General features: G+C 42.2%; 1 protein-coding gene across 11 annotated transcripts in view; it reads right to left on the minus strand.

Moving 5' to 3' along the window:
- Window positions 1-19,689, minus strand: part of RALGDS (ral guanine nucleotide dissociation stimulator) — a 217,691-nt gene that overhangs the window by 61,075 nt on the left and 136,927 nt on the right. The window contains exon 1 of one of the 11 annotated variants that reach the window (XM_072429976.1): window positions 6,246-6,789. The exons of 7 other annotated variants lie outside the window; for them this stretch is intronic. In XM_072429976.1, the coding sequence (XP_072286077.1) occupies window positions 6,246-6,428 (183 nt within the window). In that variant the 5' untranslated portion in view covers window positions 6,429-6,789. Of the gene's footprint in view, window positions 1-6,245; window positions 6,790-19,689 lie in introns of those variants that run through there. 3 more of the 11 variants (XM_072429978.1, XM_072429977.1, XM_072429980.1) reach the window with 3 other exon arrangements.

The raw sequence follows: 19,689 nt of genomic DNA on the forward strand, positions 1-19,689 counted from the left end.
ACTTACCACCTGTTACCAATCCTAGGTGACCAGCACTTACCACCCGTTACCAATCCTAGGTGACCAGCACTTACCGCCTGTTACCAATCCTAGGTGCCTAGAACTTACCGCCTGTTATCAATCCTAGGTGCCCAGCACTTATGGCCTGTTACCAATCCTAGGTGACTAGCAGTTGCCAAAGTCACTCAGAAGAGTAAATGTTTTTTGCTGCTAATATGAGCTAAGCCTAACTTGTTACACCACATTCATTATACTATTACACTACTACTAAGGAATACACTCTTAAAACTTAGAACACTAGTAAGTTGGGTCACAATACATGGCATAGGACAGTTCTGGCAAAATACATAGAATAGAAAAATTGGATATACTAACGGGGCAGGCATTACAAAGTTGTACAAATAATTGGGAGAAGGTAGAACACTGAAACAATAAGAGGTTACTGGATACCCATGGCATAAACAACTGGGAACACTAAATTTGCCGCGTTTTGCCACACCACCTTTTTTACCACCCGGCTACAGCTTCCTACCACCCGGCTGAAAAATATTTCTGGGGAGAACACTGGAATGCATTATAATATGCCTCAAGAAGGGGTGGCAAACCTGCTACGCTCAGAGCCAAGCACTCTTCTGCAATGACATTGTAATGGGATGAAATTTTGTGGTTTGTTTTATTACCTATGCAGTTCTGCAGATCTGCATTGGAAAAACACTTCAAAATACTAATTGAAGTAGGAAGTTGCAAGTGCCGTGTTATTTGTTTTACATATAAGCCAAAACTAAAAAAAGTCTAGAGTTTGGGAGGGTTAATACCTCCATGGAATTTCACTGTGGTCTTTGTCCACATTTGGAGGATAAAATGTTTAAACAGCTTAACCAATCTTTTTGTAGTATGGTTCTAATTTGGGAAAAGTTCTTTTAGTTCTTACACGGGTGACATTGCTTGTTAAAATCTGAAGGAAAAAAAGGGGTAAAAACCACATCTTTGACAGTAGTCACTGGAACAAATGTCCATTACATAAGTAACCCCCCATCACCTTATTGGGCAGAACAGTAAAAGTTTGATTTTGTTTTTTGTTCAAGGTACAATGGTCATCAAGACAAAACAGTAAGGGTGGATCTCCCCAAAGAGAATACAGACAGCAAAAACAAAACTTTACAGAGGTTCTATCACTTACCCAAACTTTTTAAAAACATACTGGCTAAAATTCTACTTCAACTAATGTTGGGGTAAATGTTACTACCAAAATGTTCACCCTACCCTACCCTACAACGTACAGATAAATGGGCCCTAAAGAGAAGCTTTGTCTATTACAACCAATCAGATCACCCACTCACCTAAAATGAACTGAAAACTAGGAGGTGGTGATCTGTCGGCTTTGCATGCAATGGTGCTATTCTGTCATTTTTACAGTGCAGAGTGAGATATTGAAGTGCAGGAGTGACTTTTCTATTTCTATTATGTTTATGTTCTTGGTCAAGCCGAAACGGTAATAAAGTTATCACACACCCTTCGAAAACACTGCAGTCAGCAGAAAGGCTTTTCCTCACTCCAATCCCTGTTTAGCAGAGAGAGGGAGGATACAGAGGAATTTGGTGAGGTGGATGAGAAGGAAAGCAGCATCTGCAAAGTATTAGCAGGCCATGTCATTTGTAGGAGGTGGGGAGGAGGGCAGACCACAAAAGTCATTCCACACCCTTTGAACTTCATGGAGTATAAACAAGAGACCCCTCCTTCTGCTTTCTGTGAAGTGTTAACCCCCTGGTGACTGGAGTAGTCACAGCTCCTGCTTTATGAAAGAAGAGTTAGTTTATCAAATTTTAAAAAACTTTAAGGCAGGCAGGTAGATCCAAAGGTACCTATGCAATCAGTCTTTAATGTGTGTACACAGTTCTATCTATGCTTAATCAAACATTGCTAAAGTTCGTTCAGCTGCACACTGGAAGTGACCTACAGCTGATTCTTACACCGAATGGGCACCATCATTGTCAGATTTTGGGAATCTGGCTAACTGCAACATCAGTAGCCCCAAACTTGCCCAAATATTTCTAAACTTAAAGAGTTATTAAATTCTACCTTTATAAAAATTATATATTTTTTTTAAATGAAAACAAGAGCTCCATGAGTTCCTATGGCCAAGATTAGATCAAGTTCAAGACACTGCCTGCTACCCATGGCAGGCAACAAGAAATTGATTCTACATCTATAGGTACCTAATGGTACCTATAGATGGGACCACACTCATTAGAAGGTCATCTATACATTGTTCTTCAAGCAAGGCTGGAAATAGGAAAACATGCACATCCGTGCAAAAAAAAAAAATGTGCATTTTGCAGACATGCTGCAGAACAGTTGTGAGATTACCTATAATGTCTATGTGCATCTTAAGAAAAAAATATATTTTTAATATTTTGTGTTCTGCTGCCCAAAAGGACCCGGAGATGAACTTTTTTCGTCTAATAGAATTCTATTTTTGCAAAGAACCATAAGAAAAACAGATGCATCCTCCTATACAACAAATACATTAACAATGACACAGTGCAGCAGATCAGTGACGCCTTTGGGCAAGGGCTTTGTGTTATCCTTTTAATGCTATCCATGATTCCCCTAAAGAGAAAGCAATCACAGCTCTCTGACACAGATGCCTTCCATTACATGGAAGATGAGCAAATACAATCTTTAAAAAGTATTTTTGTTATAGGGGAACCTAAAATTTTTCAATGGCAACCTAAAGAGAAACCTCAAGAACAATCCTACCTATGGGCAACTTAATACATTATTGCAAGACAAGTTTGTAATGATATGCCCTCCAGAAATAGCCAGTGTTAAACTTATCAAATGCTCTCTTGCCATAGGAAAAAGTGGAGAGAGCTGTACATGGGTTCAGCCTCTAAAGACAAAACTGTATATTTAATTATATGTCAGAACAGTAAGTAAAATGTATACATTGGGCACACTGCCTGCTATAAGTGCCCATACAGGCCTAACAGATCAAACAGAATAGGTAGCCAAATATCAAGTTTGTTTTTTTATTGGTAATATACAGAGTAATCCAATTAGCTCCAAAACAATTTATCAACTTGCTCCCACAGTCTTTTTTTATCATAAAAACAGTATTCTTTTGGAAGAAATTTTCAAAATTTTAAACACAAACCACATATCACTGAGGCAATGCCATACACCTACCGCCCAAATTCCACCACAAGGCCTGCCATAAAAACGATCCCCCCCCCAGGTGACAGTACCCATTGGTCATACATTAAGCCATTACACAACTACAACCCAAACCCATTCCTAAAATGTATACATAACATTCCCACAGGTGTATTACAGCTTTTACATATGGGACTCTGGCACTTTGCATACATATAATAGTACACAGATGAAAGGAGTCATGTAGAAGCTACAATGGCCGAAAATCTTTGATACATGAAAAAGGCCTTTTATACTAAATGCTTAGTAGATCCATTGAGATGTATATTCAGTTAACACATGCAGTTCCACAATACACATTACAAGCCATTGCAGTGCCATGTTGAATTAATTTATTCTTGTGTTTTTTTTCACATTTGTATGTATAAGCAGCCCTTTCATTATGCATGGGTTAACCTAAATAATCTATGTGCATTACCAGTCCATACAGACCTTTAGGTCCTAAAATTTAACCAACCTTTCAGTATCTTCTTTTATTTTGTGGTATAAAATTACACTAACATCAAAACTGTTTAAGTCAGCATCACTGACATTGCTACAATTCTCTCTGTATAAACTTGCTGGCTAGGTTATTACTTTCATTATATTATAATATTTCATTATTCACTTTGAAGTATGATTTATAAAGCCACAATCCTCTTGGACTGACTGAAATAAAAGCTTAAGATTCCTCGTGTGTGAAAGCAGTGTGTATAAAATAAATTTACAAGGCTTTCTCAAAGCCTTCAAAATCACTCTTCATCCTCAGTCTTAGGCTGAGTCTACATGGACATTTTTTTTAAATGCATATAAACCTTCCTATTGCATTTATATGCATTTTTATTAGCGTTTTAAAGCTTGCCTTTAAAATGCTGTAAAACGCCTATGCCTCGTTTCACTCGCATTTTAACTAATTTGCATGTAAAGTGCTCAACATGAGGGAAAACGACACATTGAAATCAATGGAAGGGTTTACCTGCTTACTCGCTTTTTGGGTGTTTTCCAACGTTAACCCAGCATTTTAATGTTTTAAAAGTTGCAAGCAACGTTTAAAATAAATGTCATAAACGTGACTCAAAGAAAAACGTCCTGGTGTAGATTAACCCATTGTAATGCATGGGGATTTCAAACAAGAACTTTAAAAGCCTCAGGTTAAACTCTGGGGAAACAGTCCATGTAGACTAAAGCTGCGTACACACCTGCAATTTTTCTCGTTGGAAAGGATCTTTCACGATCCTTTCCACACGGCAGATTTTCGCCCGATAATTGGCCGATACCGATTATCGGGCGAGAAAAATTTGCCGTGTGTACGCAGCTTTAGCCTTAATGAGTTTGCTTTCACTTTAAAACAAGCTGCCTGTGTAAACACAGACCTTGTGTGAACAGCAGCATCTATCTGCTTTGAATTTCTTTAGACACAGAAGTCCCACCAAACTGGTTTTGCAGGTAGCAATAGCAAGCCCATGCACTCAGAAGTACAGGTGATATGCAATTCAAATGCATTTGTTGCAGAAAACACAGCCTTCAGAAAACAACCCCATCTATAGGAGACCTAATTAACCCAAATAAACAACCAAGACAATAAATGCTCTTTCTAGGAATGCTTAGCACAGCCTGTGCATAGCTTGGCTGTTCACAGTAGGGGTTAACAGACCAAACCACATTGCCCAGGGGCAGCAATCATCAGATTGATTGCCAGGAGGCCCAACAACTAGCTTGCTGTGTTCTAGGTGTTCTAGATGGTTAAAATAATCTATTTTGTTTCATGGGTCTGGAGGAAGGAACATAAACACAGAATCATCTGGCTGTAATCAGCTAGCTGATAGCAGTGTGGGGCTCACACCTCATCAAAATATATTTGAAAAAGGTATAAAGAGATCTGTGAAAATACGGTACAAGCAGACTAGACAAACCTTATTACTTAAAGAACTTAAAAGAAAAGTAAAAAAAAAATTAGGTGGCTATGGGCAATGGTGCAATTACTGCGACAGCTTTTATAAGATGCAAATTATTCCAAATAAATAATTTGCTGTCTACCAATTCCCCAATCAATATAATTTTAGTTATACTGTTCTGTGTTTACACTGAGCTATTTTCGCTGGTTGCCCTGGAAGATGACTCAGGTGTGCCGAATATGTGGTATTCAGAGCAGCTGAGTGATCTATTCCAGGGAAATAAAAAATTAATCCCTCCTTTCAGTGATTGTTATGACATGTTTGATTCATGAAAAAAATTAGAAAACTCCTACGACATTTTTGATTAATGAAAACAATAAGAAAATCCCTATTCAACTTCCAAGAATTGTCTCAGCAGCATGATGGTGCCAGTAGGTGTGATGGTGTAAATCCAGAGCTGCGACCTTGGCCCATCTCCCCCCTCTCTCTATGGTCAATCAATAATCCCTTCGGCAGCCCAGGTCTCTGGAACCGAGCAACAAACTGATCCTTTTGCTTTTTCCACCCAGCATAATCCACTCATGATTAAAATTGCATCTTCCACCATTTCACTCATTTTCTAGATGCCAATGCATGCCACAAAAATTCAAGACCAGTGCCCCACCCCCCCAATCTTTACTATAAATCTGAGCACCATCATACCAAGATGTATTAATAATACTCGATGTCAGATTCCCTTGATCCTGTGCAGGCTCTTAAAACATCAATCAGGTCCAACAGTAATTTACCTTTTGCCCATTCGTCAAACTAGTTTACAATGGAAATGCTTTATACCCCAAGATCCTGTGCATGCACCAGTAAACGCTTTTGTCATCAAAGTTAAGCTATGCTTGTGTAAGCCATTGAAACTACTGGCAGGATTGTGCTTGCTATATAGAAAAGATTTACTCTCCCAATCTGTTATCTAATAGCCAAATATTTATAGCTAACAAGGTGACAAAACCAAATAACGACAAACTACAATTCTACACAATAGATTGTTAGCAGGCTAATTTAACCCTTCAGATGCCAGCGGGTGGGTGCTAGCAATGCAATCTGGCAGGTAGTGTGGTTTATTTTGTGGCCCCCTACCCATCTTCAGAGCAAAGTTCTCACCTCCAGATGGGGCAGGTCAGGGTCCAGCTGAGTGAAACTGCTGAGGACTACAGTGCTTATGTCCCCAGCTACCTCCAGCCTCACCCCATCCCACAGGCTTCTCATCTTTCTGGAGCCATCAAACATCTTCTCTGGGGTGCTGCTCTTGTCATGGTGGGGCTCCAGCAACATTAGGTAAATCATGGAGATCAGTGGAGGAGGATGGGGGTGTCAGTTCAGCATCTCCAATAGATCAAAGTCAGCCTGGCTGCCGTCCAGCTCCCCTGGCCAGGATGGGGCTGTGACTTCCCTCCCCTCTCCCTTAATGTAGCGATTTAGTCCTTATGAATGGAAGTTGCAGTAATCTTTGTATAGTAATCCTTTGCCAGGTAGCACAGTGAATACAAATGTATGCAGTCTGTAAAAGTTGTCTGCTCCGGGTGGAGTTCTATGCGTGGATAGTTCTGGGAAGTGCTATATTTCTGGATCCTAAGGTCTGAGCTCTGCCGCTGCCTTTCACTATCTACAGAGGATTTTCCACACTTCGGTTTTGCATTTCGCATTGTAATACAGGCCACGCCCTCTTCGCGGCGCTGGTCTGCATGTCGTCACTCTCCTATCGAAAAGGACTAGGGGAGGAGGGAGGCGTGGCATGTGCGGGGAGAAGTATCTAATTTGCATATGCTCGCCCAGAGGCTGCCCAGAGCGGAAATGGAGATCGCTGGCTGTCAGCTACAAGCCCTTGCATTGCGTATGAAAGCATCTGAGAGCAAGCTGAGATATGTAATTCCAAAGCAGCTATAAACGATGTTTTCTAAATTTAATGTACTTTTTATTATATAAAATGTAGTACAGAAAAATATTAAAAAAGTAGTACAGAACATTTAGAGATGTTTTCCAGGCACCTGCGTCTAAAACGTTATCTACTTGTCATGCATTTAATCTTCTTGCTTCTAGTCTGTAAGAGCCCATTTATAACTTTCCATGTCCTTAATGCATGTATTGCATGTACAATGTATTGCATTGTATAAGTGTGTTTACTATAATTTTGAATCCCAACCATCCTCCCCACCAACCCAGCCCCCCCCAGAAATCCCCCGAGATGTACACCTCAGGTGCCCTCACGAGGCGGAAGAGAAAACCCCCCCAGAGCCCCGCCTCAGACACAGAGCTGTCCCTAAAGAGGCAGGCCACGGAGGAGGAAACTCCTCCTCTACTCCCCCGTGCCCAGCTTACCGAGGACCTGGCAGAGGTCGTCGAGTATCTGGACAGCATCCCCCACGACCCCAGCCTATTCCCCCCCCCCAACGGAGGAGGAAAGTGCTCTCTGGGAGATGATTGACGAGGAGGGAACTGCCCCCCTCCTGGTGTAAGTCGTACAGTCTCCGACTGAGGCGTCCCTCCAAATCATTATGGCTAAGATATCAATCTTTTCCATCAATGTAAGGAGTATAAGAGACCCCGTCAGAAGGCAGACTGTACTTGGTTTCATTGATACTCAGCCAGGAGACATAGTCATGTTGCAGGAATGTGCTCTTCCTCCCTCTAGGAGGGTGGTGACTGCAAGTCAGCAGGCGTAGCCATTCTGATCAGGGGTGGGCGTTTCACACTTGACGCTGTCCACGATCTTGTCTGTGGCCGACTTCCGGTCGTAGACGGTTCGTGGGCGGGAGAGCCAGTTAGGCTCATCAACGTGTATGCCTCCCCTGAGAAGAATGAGCGGCTGGAACTTTTCAAGACCCTGAGGACCCAACTCGCTACCACCAGGGCAGTATTAATGAGCGGTGATTTCAACTGCCCAATAGAGGAGGACGGGCGCAGCTCCGGCATCATGGCAAAGTTGGACGTTACCTCCCACCTTCTCAAAGAGATGATGGCGGAAGCTTCCTTGAAGGACGTCGTAGGCTCCATCGCAAGCGGCGCCACAAACTACTCCTGGTGCCGCCCCGATGGATCCGTCCGCTCAAGGATAGACTTCATCTTTACATCCAGAGAGGTAACGCACAACAGCCACTCCATTGTTCCCTGCTTCTTCTCAGACCACAGGGCCCTTCTCTTTCATGGGGATCTTGGCAAGGGCTTCGGCTCAGGCTCCTGGAAGCTGAACAGCGCACTGCTGGAAAAGGCGGAACTGATGGAGGAACTGAGGGGTGAGTATGTCAACTGGAGAGAAGACAAGGAACACTTTGAGAAGGTGAGTGATTGGTGGGAGTTCGTGAAAAACGGATGACGACGCTGCGAACCGGTTCCTGTCAGGTATCACCAACACCCTCGATCCTGCAGGAGCAGCGTCCACGGACGCTCCCCTCACTATAGAGGAGCTGACCTCCGCCGTCAAATCCTTCAGGCAGAATGCTGCCATTGCTGAGGGAGGGCATGATTACGATCTTGTAAAAGCAGAAGGGCGAGAAATGCAACCTCAAAAACTGGCGTCCCATTTCTCTCCTCAACGTGGACTACAAGATCCTTGCCAAGGTACTGGCCAACCGGCTAAAGAAGGTTATCAGACAGATCATCCACCCGGATCAGACCTGCGGAATCCCAGGGCGACGAATTGCGGACAGCCTTGCATTGGTTGGGGACACAGTCCACTATATCCAGGACCGCAACATCCACGCCGCCCTGGTCAGTCTTGACCAGGAGAAGGCCTTCGACCGTGTCTTCCACGGGCTCATGCTTAGAGCCCTCCGTAGGTATGGTTCGGTGAAATGTTCTGTTCATATGTTAACCTGATGTACCTTGACATCCATAGCACAGTGCTGGTGAACGGCTGGAAAACTGACCCCTTCCCGGTCCTCTCCGGGGTCAGACAAGGCTGTCCTCTGTCACCTCCTCTTTTTGTCTGTTGTATAGAGCTCTTCGCCGAATGCATCAGACGGAACCCAGAGATCAGAGGGATCACCGCACCAGGACCAGACAGAAGGGAAGCGAAGTGCTCGCTCTACATGGACGACATGACGGTGTTCTGCGCGGACAAGCGTTCCATCGACGTGCTCGTCCAGATCTGCGAAGACTTTGGCCGAGCTTCGGGGGCAAAAGTCAACTGCGGGAAGTCGGAAGCCATGCTCTTCGGGAATTGGTACCTGCCTTCCTCTGCGCCCATCTTCTTCAACATCCAACCGGACTTCATCAAGATCCTTGGCGTCTGGTTCGGGAAGGAAGGAGCAGCCCTGAAGTCTTGGGAAGAGAGGCTGTCGAAAATGCGTCAGAAACTTGGCCTCTGGAGCCTCAGAGACCTCACCATCGAAGGGAAGAACCTAGTACTCCGCAGCGAAATCCTTCCTGTGTTGCAGTACCTTGCCCAAGCCTGGCCCCCTTGCACCAACACCTGCAAGGCCATCACGAGGGTGACCTTCCACTTCATCTGGGGCTCGAAGATGGACCGAGTGAAGAAAGCGACAATGTTCACGGAACATCGGAAAGGCGGCAAAGGGGTTCCAGACATCGCGACGATGCTGAGGATCTTCTTCGCCTGCAACACCGTGAGAAGGACACTAGTGGATCGATCTTCGACCTCTGCAGGGAACGCCATGTCAAGATTCTTCCTCCTCCCACTCTGGAGGAGCCTAGGATGGGACAGGTGGGACAGCTCCGTGCCGTACAACTGGGACACACCTTGGTTCTACTTGGACAACTTCAAGTTCATCAAGGAGAACGAGCTGCAGGGCATCAGGCCCGACCGGTGGAAGCCGATGACCATCTACAAACAAATCCGTGGAAAGGACTCAATGGAACCTGTTCCGGGTAGAAACGCAGTCACCTGCGAAGAAATCTGGATCAACATCGGGTCCAAAAGACTTACCAACAGGCACAAGGACTTGGCCTGGATGGCGGTTCAAGGAGGACTACCCTTGAGAACTTTCATGCACGCCAGGAACTTATGTAGGTACAGACACTGCCCTTTCTGCGTCATTGAAGAGGAGACGGCTATGCACGTCTTCTGGCAGTGCCCCTACGCCCAAGCCGTGTTGAAGACCATGGAACAGGAACTGAGCCAATTCATCCCAAGAACAGCCATCACATACTGCGCTATGCTGTATGGTCTGTTCCACGGCGAATTCACGGAAGGAGAAGTCGAAGGAGCTTGGAGGAAGGGCCTTATCCTCCGCAGGGAGAGGATGTCCATTGAGGACTGCCGCAGACTCGTCCTCAGTCTGCTCAGAGACTATACCATCATGGACCTTCCAGAAGAGGAAGCCTAAGAAGGCCCCCCTTTCCTCCCTCCCCTCTTCAAAAATAAGTTTTAAGAACTCTAATAAAGCTTCGGGCATGTGAGTTCCTCCCCACCCATCCCCCAATGCACAGCCGTTCTTTGTTAGATGTGTGAATTGTGTGATATTAGTTTTGTGAGAGCTCAAATAAAGCTTCGGGCCTTGTATGAGCTCTTAGGAATGGTTTAAGATAAAGTATTTAAAGGTGTGGATTGGCAATCTGTCGGGGTGGTTTGCGGTACAAGACCGCAGTATGGAGGGATGTATGTATTTATTTGCGAGCGTGTTGTGGAGGATTGTAATGTAGTGTTATGCGCTGCGTCGCAATTCCATGTATGTATGAACCCTGATTGTATTGTTTTCGAATTTTGTGATTAATAAAACATTTTATTCAATCAAAAAAATTTTGAATGGTTCCCAAATGCACATATACAGTATATAATATTAATATTAATGATAATATAAAGTAATAAATGGTTTTTCTTAAATGGTTGGTAGTTCTAAAAAAAAACACAACTTCCAAAACTCGAATATTTGTTTATTGGATATCTTGAAGCCAGGGAACTAGAGGAAGATCAGAAACAAAAGCATGTCTATTCAGATTAGCTTCAGGGCATACCTTTGTATACAATTTTACATTTTTCTCTAAATTACTTGGCCCACCCCATTCTTCTTCCCCAGCAATATTTTTTAAAGCTAGTCGGTCACCTTGGAAAAATTCCTGATCGTTTGTACAATAGACAGCATGGATGAAATGGGGGACCGGCTGCTTCCCCTGGAGCGTGGACATGTAAGTGCAAGAATCGATGGATGTTGAAGAGGGGGGTGCTTTATGACTCAACAATAAAACTATGCATAAAAAAAAAAACCCATAGTTAATATAGGTGCCTCATGTCTTGTGAAAATGCTGGATGCCCGACTGTTATGAAGAGCTTCCTGGCTTTATTAATTCCTAAGCCCGGACCCAACATATATACAAATCTAAAAAGTTTCAGTCCATGTCTGTGTACATATTCTTTTTCATTGACTCTTTGTATTAAAACCAAGGCTTAGCATGACATTCAGCATTTTCATGGCTGCCTACTTTTTTTTATCCAATGCCTACAGATATTACAGGGTGTCCCCATGCTTCCTAAAGGATTGGGGAAGATTGGTGTGTCTATAGGCCCTGCTCAACACAAAGAATCTCATTGAGGGAAGGATCGATCATCTGCAATATTCTTAACCAGTCATAGTTGTATTCCCATGTTATATGCAAGCACCCCAGCTTTTTATTCTGTGACCTATTTACTTGAACACTTCTTTAATGAAGCAGAGCTGCAGTAGCATCCCGCTGTCCATGTGCTGCCCATTTGTCTATGTAGGGTGTGGATGGAGTTGGGAGCTATGCATGGATTATTAGCTTTGTGTGAAGGTGTAAATTTAAAGAAAGTCAAACAGCAAACAGGACATATGGTGCCTAACACAAACTTAGTCAGCTTAGTGGTCCAGTCTGCCCTCCAAGCCCAGTGTGGAGGCGTTGTATTGATACAGCTGTTACCTATATACAGAAGATCTACACTTTGTATTCTGGTCAATTAAAGCAGGCCTTGAACGTTTGCTACTACAGAGGGGACTTCTGCATGAGATATCTAGTGACAGTTAAACGAATAAAGACTGTACACACAGAGCCATTCTGTTCTATGAAGAGAGGAGGAGGAAGGACAAGCGAGCACCACCCCACACATCATTTACCTGGTCATGCACTTATCAGCCAGTATGTGGACAGAATTCGATGTGCTAAGATCTATGTAGTGAATGGGCCATTTTGATTGGTTATAAACAGAATTCAATTGTTGGGTCCTCGCTCACTTTATAAAATGTACCTTTTGGATATGAGTTGGGGGAATACTAGAGAGTGTCACAGCTGCTGGCATTCCATTCCAGATAGTGGCATACAATGGCGGTCTCCTGGATGGCTAAGCTAAATACCCTGCATACTGGGGTGAAAATAAGGATGGGCAAAGTGTGCCAGTGTATGAGGGTCCCAGACTCTCCTCAACCAACAGGGATCTCCAGAGGGATCCCAAGTCAGTTCTGCACATGAAATGCTTTATATGAAAATATAACATTATGGTAAGATTTTTTCTTATTTGTCATTAAAGTCATTTTACATATGGACAAATCAACCATTCTTTCAAAATAAGATCATATGTGCTCAGAGTGAAAAATGCAAAACCATAACCCCCGTATCACACGTGTTACCCAACAGCACCGTGGGTACAGAGTTTATTGCTTACAGCCTGTGTTACGGAATCCCAGTTCATTAGAACTTTGCACGCTTAAAGGGTCAATAAACGCTTAATAAGCCATGCAGTAGTCCAGACCGAAATTACAAGAATAAGCCAACGAAAATATGCTGAATGATTTTAGTTTTTAACTCTATTTTCTCAATATTTCCAAGAAATGGTGAGTTTGCACTCTGTGGTGTTCCTCTGCAGAATGTGGGCAAAACAGGAGGTACTTGGGAAGGGAGCCTATTTTTCAGCCAATTAGAAGTCAGAGATTTTTCATGTCATCATCATTTTCTCTACCCTGGAACTTTTCCGGATCACTGTAAACAGCAATATATGCAGAAGGATGAATTATGATTTTTTTTTTTCTGAATTGGGAGCTCTTGGTTGGAATTGAGAGCTGAGGTAAACATTTTAGCAAATAGACTCACCAATACATGATTTTGACCTGGTTGTATCATTAAGAGAAAAAAAAAGCTAAATACCTACTTCCATTATATTTATTGATGATCAGTCAATCATCAATAAATCAGTTGATCTATTATCTATATTTTATTTATCTATATTTTGGTGAGATAAATAGCTAAAACTGGACTCCTAGAAAGCTACCACATAGGAACTGTGCCAAGGACGGTTATTTTGTTCAGCCAATCATGGGATTTCGGGACCCCTGCCTCAGCCAAGGTCCTGACCTCCACTGGACAAACAGCACAGTCTGGTCAAGCACACTCCCCCAGCCTACTAATCTGCAAGTAATTTGCAACTTATGCACCATCAGCACATATGCATTGTAACAAAACATTAGTTCTGTTCAATCCTCTCTCAGTGCTACTGTGCAGACAAATGTAGGAGACTATCTCCTGATATTAAGACAACTTTGGGTATTCATATTAAGTGCACTTAAAACACATATACTACATTCAGCTTTAACATTTCCATTCCTTTCCTAATCTATATAATAAAATACTGAGGCTGATTTAAACTTCAAAGTTTAATTCACTTAGTTGGGTGATTGTGCTGATAGTTTGCAAAGAATATCCAATCTCAAATTGTTGTAAACATTGGTGATTTTAGTTTGCACATGCTTGCATGGATGATGCATGGATGCAGAGCTTTAGGTCATTCAAGGAAATAAGAGAATTATCATGTGCAAAGTAATAATTTCTTTTGCTAGGTAAACAGCCTAAACTGTTAGAAAATCAAACTCGCTGCCACTTTGTTAGTGTTAAAACCCAACTTTGGCTTCAGCATTGCCCTTTTCAGAACATTCACATTATGATGTCAGCTTTGATGTCAAATTTTAACATATGTAGCCAAAAAATCTGCTTTTACCTAATGTAAAATGTTCTATTTCTGAGGTGTTCTATTTTCAAAGGTGGAGTTAATCCTTCTCTGGTCTGTTGAAGATCTGGGGAAATTATACTATATGCTGTAATATTCCCATATAGGTACAAAGATGTCATGTAAATTACAAAAGAATAAATATTAAAGAAACTGCTTCAATGTAAAACAGGATTTTTTTTGCAGACTGGCATTTAGAAAAATCCTCAACTGCAGCTTTGGTTTGGCATCAGGAAGTGTCAAAGCTTTGCGTGTTAGAACAGCACAAGATTTGGCCATAACAACGTGTCTTTATAGGCTGGTCACACCATACCTGCCAACTTTTGGCAATATGGAAGATGGACCCTTGGTAACTTTAGATTATAGAATGTGGGCAAATGACACATCACTACTACACACTTATTTAGCAGACAATAAAAATAAATTTTCTAAAACTGGTTAAACCAAAAACTGCTTTTATTTTTGCACAATTTTTTTTTACACTGTATTACCTAAATTACCAATAAAATTATTTAGTGGCTGCATGAAAGTTTAGTACAAAATAATACTTTTAATAGTTTATTAATACATTTTAAAGGGGTATATATATTCACTCCAAAAGAGGGACAACTGAGTAGGGACTTGGATCTGAAAGAGGGACAGTCTCTCTGAATCTGTGACACTTGTGAAGTATACCACACATCTTAAAAATCTAATTGCACAAACCACTCATTTCTGATGACAACATAAACCTCCACACGTCACAATCTGCTAAATCGAATGGAAAATGTTTACTCTACTTAACTACTGCTTCATACAGCTTCAACCATCTTAGTGTTCATATTGGATTACTATACAGTTCCAACTAAACCTAATAGATGGTAAATCGAAATATACCTCATATTGTCAACTTTAGGCTAGCTTTAATCAGTTTGCTTTTCTTTTTAAACTTTTTTTTTGAACTTTAGCTTTGCAATATGCAGTATTGACATAAACACAAACAAGGATATGGCTGTGAGAGCACCATAATGAGTGATAGGGAAGGAGGGGGGGTTTAAAGCTGTTCCTTCTGGTAATCAGCTTGTGCATCAATCAAAGCATCCTAGATGTAAACTAGCCTGCAGTCCACATGCTCAAGAGCACAGGCACAAACCAAACAAAACGGCAGCTAATCACAGATTTATATAGTAATATCAAACTCTAACTCCAGCCTAATTATCTCTGTATTGTCTGGCTTACAGAGAAAAGACAGTTAGAAAGACTTTCATATGTCTGCAGGAATTAGAAAGTTTAGTATCTTTGTAAACGTTTTTTAGTCAAAGAATAAAGCCAAATCTGTACCCTACAACCCAGCTGAACAGGAAGAAAAGGAAAGAACCATGTTAATGTAGCTGTTTATAGTAGTTAGAAGGCATGTTATAGGCATGTTATTTTCCTATTAAAGCCTCCCTTGTGTAGACCTACAAAAGCCCTGAAATTGCTACTGGGCACCATGGTCATGAATGTGATATCAGCAGCCCCTGTAGACTTAGAGCTGTCATTCAAATGACACTCAATAGTTGGCCAGTGCAGACAAGAATTAAAGTGGAACTAAATTCCAAAAACTAAAGGTAACGAGGAGGTAAAGGTTTGGGGCAGAAGAAACATGCAAAGTGTCTTACTTGCATAATACTTTCACCCAGCTCTTGGTGACTTTTTGTTTGTTTGTATGCACTATGCAGTATAGAGATCAGCTCTATTTCCAGCACCACTTAGAATAGACCTAGACACTAATGACAATGTAACTCCTGTTCAAGCTTTAGTTGCCACCCAATGACCAAGAGAATGTTGGTGGACCCTGAAGAGTCTACAGCAGAGGTCGGCAAACTCTGGCCTTTAGGCCAGTTACAGCCTAGCCAGTAGTTTGTTCTGGCCTAACACCCCCCCGTCCAATCCGGCCTAATCCCGGCCGGCAACCCGCGGCTCCAGAGCCGCTGGGTGGTTGGCAGGATCGACCAGGGGGCGTTAGGCCGAGACAAACTACTGAAGCCAGAGCCGCAGGGGCCACATGCGGCTCTTAAGCCTCCTCTTGATGTGGCTCCCCTATTTACCTCAGCTGGCGTTAACAATTCCGCTGCCGGGGTAAATATGGAACACCCCCTGAAGTGAAATCCATCTCCACAATGCATACGGAGGAGAGGGATTTTTCTTGAGGGGGCGTTCCTGGTGGGGGCAGAGCCATTAGGGCGGGACTCGAGAGAGAGTCTGGCCTAGTGTGCTTCTGCCCACCCCTGAAATGGCCTAGTGGCCACAGAAGTTTGCCTACCTCTGGTCTACAGTAAAGATGGAGTCTTCGGGAAAAGATGCATCTGTGTCTGAAATCTGTCCCTTTTATCACTACATGATGCCTAGAAAATAATCATGGCACAACTCACCCACACCAACACAAATTTAGTTCCACTTTAAGCACTCCCAGAAGGTACAGAATGTTTATATGCAAGGAGGGAAAAGGCTGTGTTAAGGAACTGGTACTGGAGTTGCAGCACTTTGCAAGGTAATAAATTAGTTTTGGTAAAAGGGAAAAAATTGCAAATACACATTTAGAATACTTGATTTTTAATTGTCTTTACCTTCACTTGTTCATATTGATGAGTCTTTAAAAAGGAACAAAACTAAAAAAAGGTGCTTAAAACAAAACAAAAAAAAAAAACACTTACATTCAGTACTGCAGCGCCGTTGATCGGTCTGGAGGTGTCTTCTATCAGGTCCCACATCGTCCTGGTATTCATTTCTGAGCCAGCGCGCTGAGCGGCACCACCTTCGCCTCTATGTCACTCAACCCAGGTGCGAGATCGGGTGACGTAGGTTGGAAAAAAAACTTGCCGATCTCACTGCGCATGCGTGAGATCAGCAAATTTTTCTGTTTTCACCAAAGGGCTCCTTCTGTGCATGCCCGAGAAGCTCTGGGATGCGTGACCAAGGTATCCTGGGAAGCTTTGCGGTCCCATTCATTCTTAATCGCCCATGCAATCGAAAATTAGGGGGCGGTGCTAAAAAAACCTAAATAAACAGAATTTTTACTTACTTCAACTATAAGTACATCCGAGTATAAGCCCAGGTACCTATTTTTACCTTGGAAAACAGGAAAAAATTGATTGACTCGAGTATAAGCCGAGGGTAGGAAATGCTACAGCTACTGGCAAGTTTCACTTCTACAAGTAAGGGTAACTTCTTTGTTTTTTTAAGGTAAGTTAATTGGCTTCCCCCAAAAAATTGACTTAAGACTACATTACTGACATATGACTATGGTAGGGACATTAGATTGTGAGCCCCTTTGAGGGACAGTTAGTGACATGACAATCGACTTGAAAGGTCTAAGGTTATTAGTGGTGTACCCCAAGGTTCAGTGTTGGGACCTTTACTGTTTAACATCTTCATAAATGATATAGAGTTTGGGATTAAAAGTACCATTTCTGTGTTTGCAGATGACACCAAACTATGTAATGGAATTAAGTCCATACAGGATGTCTATAATCTACAAGCAGACCTGGATGTACTGTTTGATTGGGCAGCCAAGTGGCAAATGACATTTAATATAGATAAATGTAAAATTATGCATTTGGGAGCTAACACCATGCATGCTTCATACTGTCTAAGGGGAAAACATTTGGGGGATGCCGGGATTGGCCGGATCGGGAATCAGCTGGCAGAGAGTGCTTTTCTGGCGGGACTCATGCTCCTGACTGGAGTATAAGCCGAGGGTGACTTTATTAGCACATTTTGGGTGCTGAAAAAGTAGGCCTATACTCGGGGATATATGGCAATATAAGGGTTGTCTGCGCTTTAAGTAAATAGAGGGGGGGAATGGGAAAGATGGACTTAGCTGGAAAATAGGGGTGTCAATAACAAATGAGCAAACCAATCAGGAGCGATACAGGTGTCAACAATAGGAAAATTACTATTCATGAAAATAATCAGGTCATTTGTAGACCTATGCAGAGCAAAACAACTGGTTCAGCTACTTGACCCCAACACCCCTGCAATGCCTAATGTCTACTATTAAAGCCTACCTTTACTCTTTTTCACTTTCACTTTACTTCACTTTTTTTTTGGTTGCAACACCCTGCAACAAAAAAAAAAAAAAAAAAAGTGCAGCACCGGCCCCTAATTCTCAGTCGCCCAAGTGGTCGAGAATGAATGGGAGCGCAAAGCCTCCCGGGATACCTACATCAGGCATCCGGGGAGGCTCTTGGTCGCTCCTTCTGCGCATGCCCAAGCATATCGGGCACGCGCAGAGGAAGCCTTTGTGCTCAAAAAGAAAAATTTGCCAATCTCACCCATGCGCAGTGAGATCTGCAAATTTTTTTTCATCCTATGTCACCCGATCTCGCGCCTGGGTCGGGTGACGTAGGATGAAGAACCCAGGTCAGAAGTACAAGTTCGCGGTGCCCGGACCGCCGGCTCCGGGATCAATGCGGGACCTGATGCCGGACACCCCCCCAGTGATTGAAGGTAAGTGTGTGTTGAATTTTTAGTATAGTTCCTCTTTAAATGCCCTGCCATTCTTGATAATAATGCTGCCATGTAAAAAAAATGGAAGTAACGCAACATGGTATTAAATATATTACAAATTATTATACTACAGTACAATAGCTCAGTGGTGGTAGTCCAAGAAATTAATGTATATTGGTTGGATAGATGTTGATTGGGTCCTTCAAAAATCCATAAGAATCTCTAATGCACAAAAAATGTTGTGCAGTCATTTTTAGGTGTCTGTTGTATCTTTATTTGCATAAAGATTGTCATAGCCTGCCTATCGTTATCTTGCCTAAAGTCTTCTTTGCTGCTGACTCTCAAAGGTCCACTTTGATTATCTTTATGATAGAGCTTGGCTCTACATTGAATGGTGCATTTGCTGTGCTTTGCATGTCACATCTGCCAAAAACCTCTACCTCCTGGTGATTTTTTGTATGTTGAGTTTGGTTCCACTTTAATGTTGTGATAATCCATTGAACAAAGACAAATATAATTGTTTTCAGTCAGTCTTGGCTGACTTGCAACAACAAAGGGGACCAGGAAAGATTTCGCTATGTAGTTGATGGAGATGTTAGACTTCCCTTTGATTGAACATTATAACGTGAGTTATAATCAGTTTTTATAGATGCAGTGCTATTCAGATAACAATAAATCAAGTTATGATAATGCCTTAGAATAATAAAATTCGAACATAAAATGTTGAATTCACCACCTCTTCCTACCTTATTGTAACCCAAATTCCTTAAAAAAGTTTAGCTTTTAGAATAATTTTCAACTATTTTTATTGTGCAGATTTCCATTTGAGTGTCAGTGGCCACTCCACGTTCGATAATTGCTGCCCTGAGAGCTGCTTAAACTCATACACTGGGCCTGATATATTAAAGCTCCAAGACTGGAGAAGATAGGCCATCATGGGAGAACCTGGGTAAACCAACAAACCTGAAATGAATCTGGTCCAGCTCTGAAAACATTTGCCCACTAAATAATTTTTAAGATATCTGATCTTTTAAAAAATCATTTAGTAATACCACATGTAATAGAGGTTTATATCCAAACATAATGCTGTAATATTTCACAGCATTTTGCACATTAAAAGCTGGTGGACAATTTGTGGCATCTAGCAGTTGAGTAAATTCAACAATCATT

Source organism: Pyxicephalus adspersus, chromosome Z, assembly GCF_032062135.1.
Source record: "Pyxicephalus adspersus chromosome Z, UCB_Pads_2.0, whole genome shotgun sequence".
Lineage (NCBI taxonomy): Eukaryota > Metazoa > Chordata > Amphibia > Anura > Pyxicephalidae > Pyxicephalus > Pyxicephalus adspersus.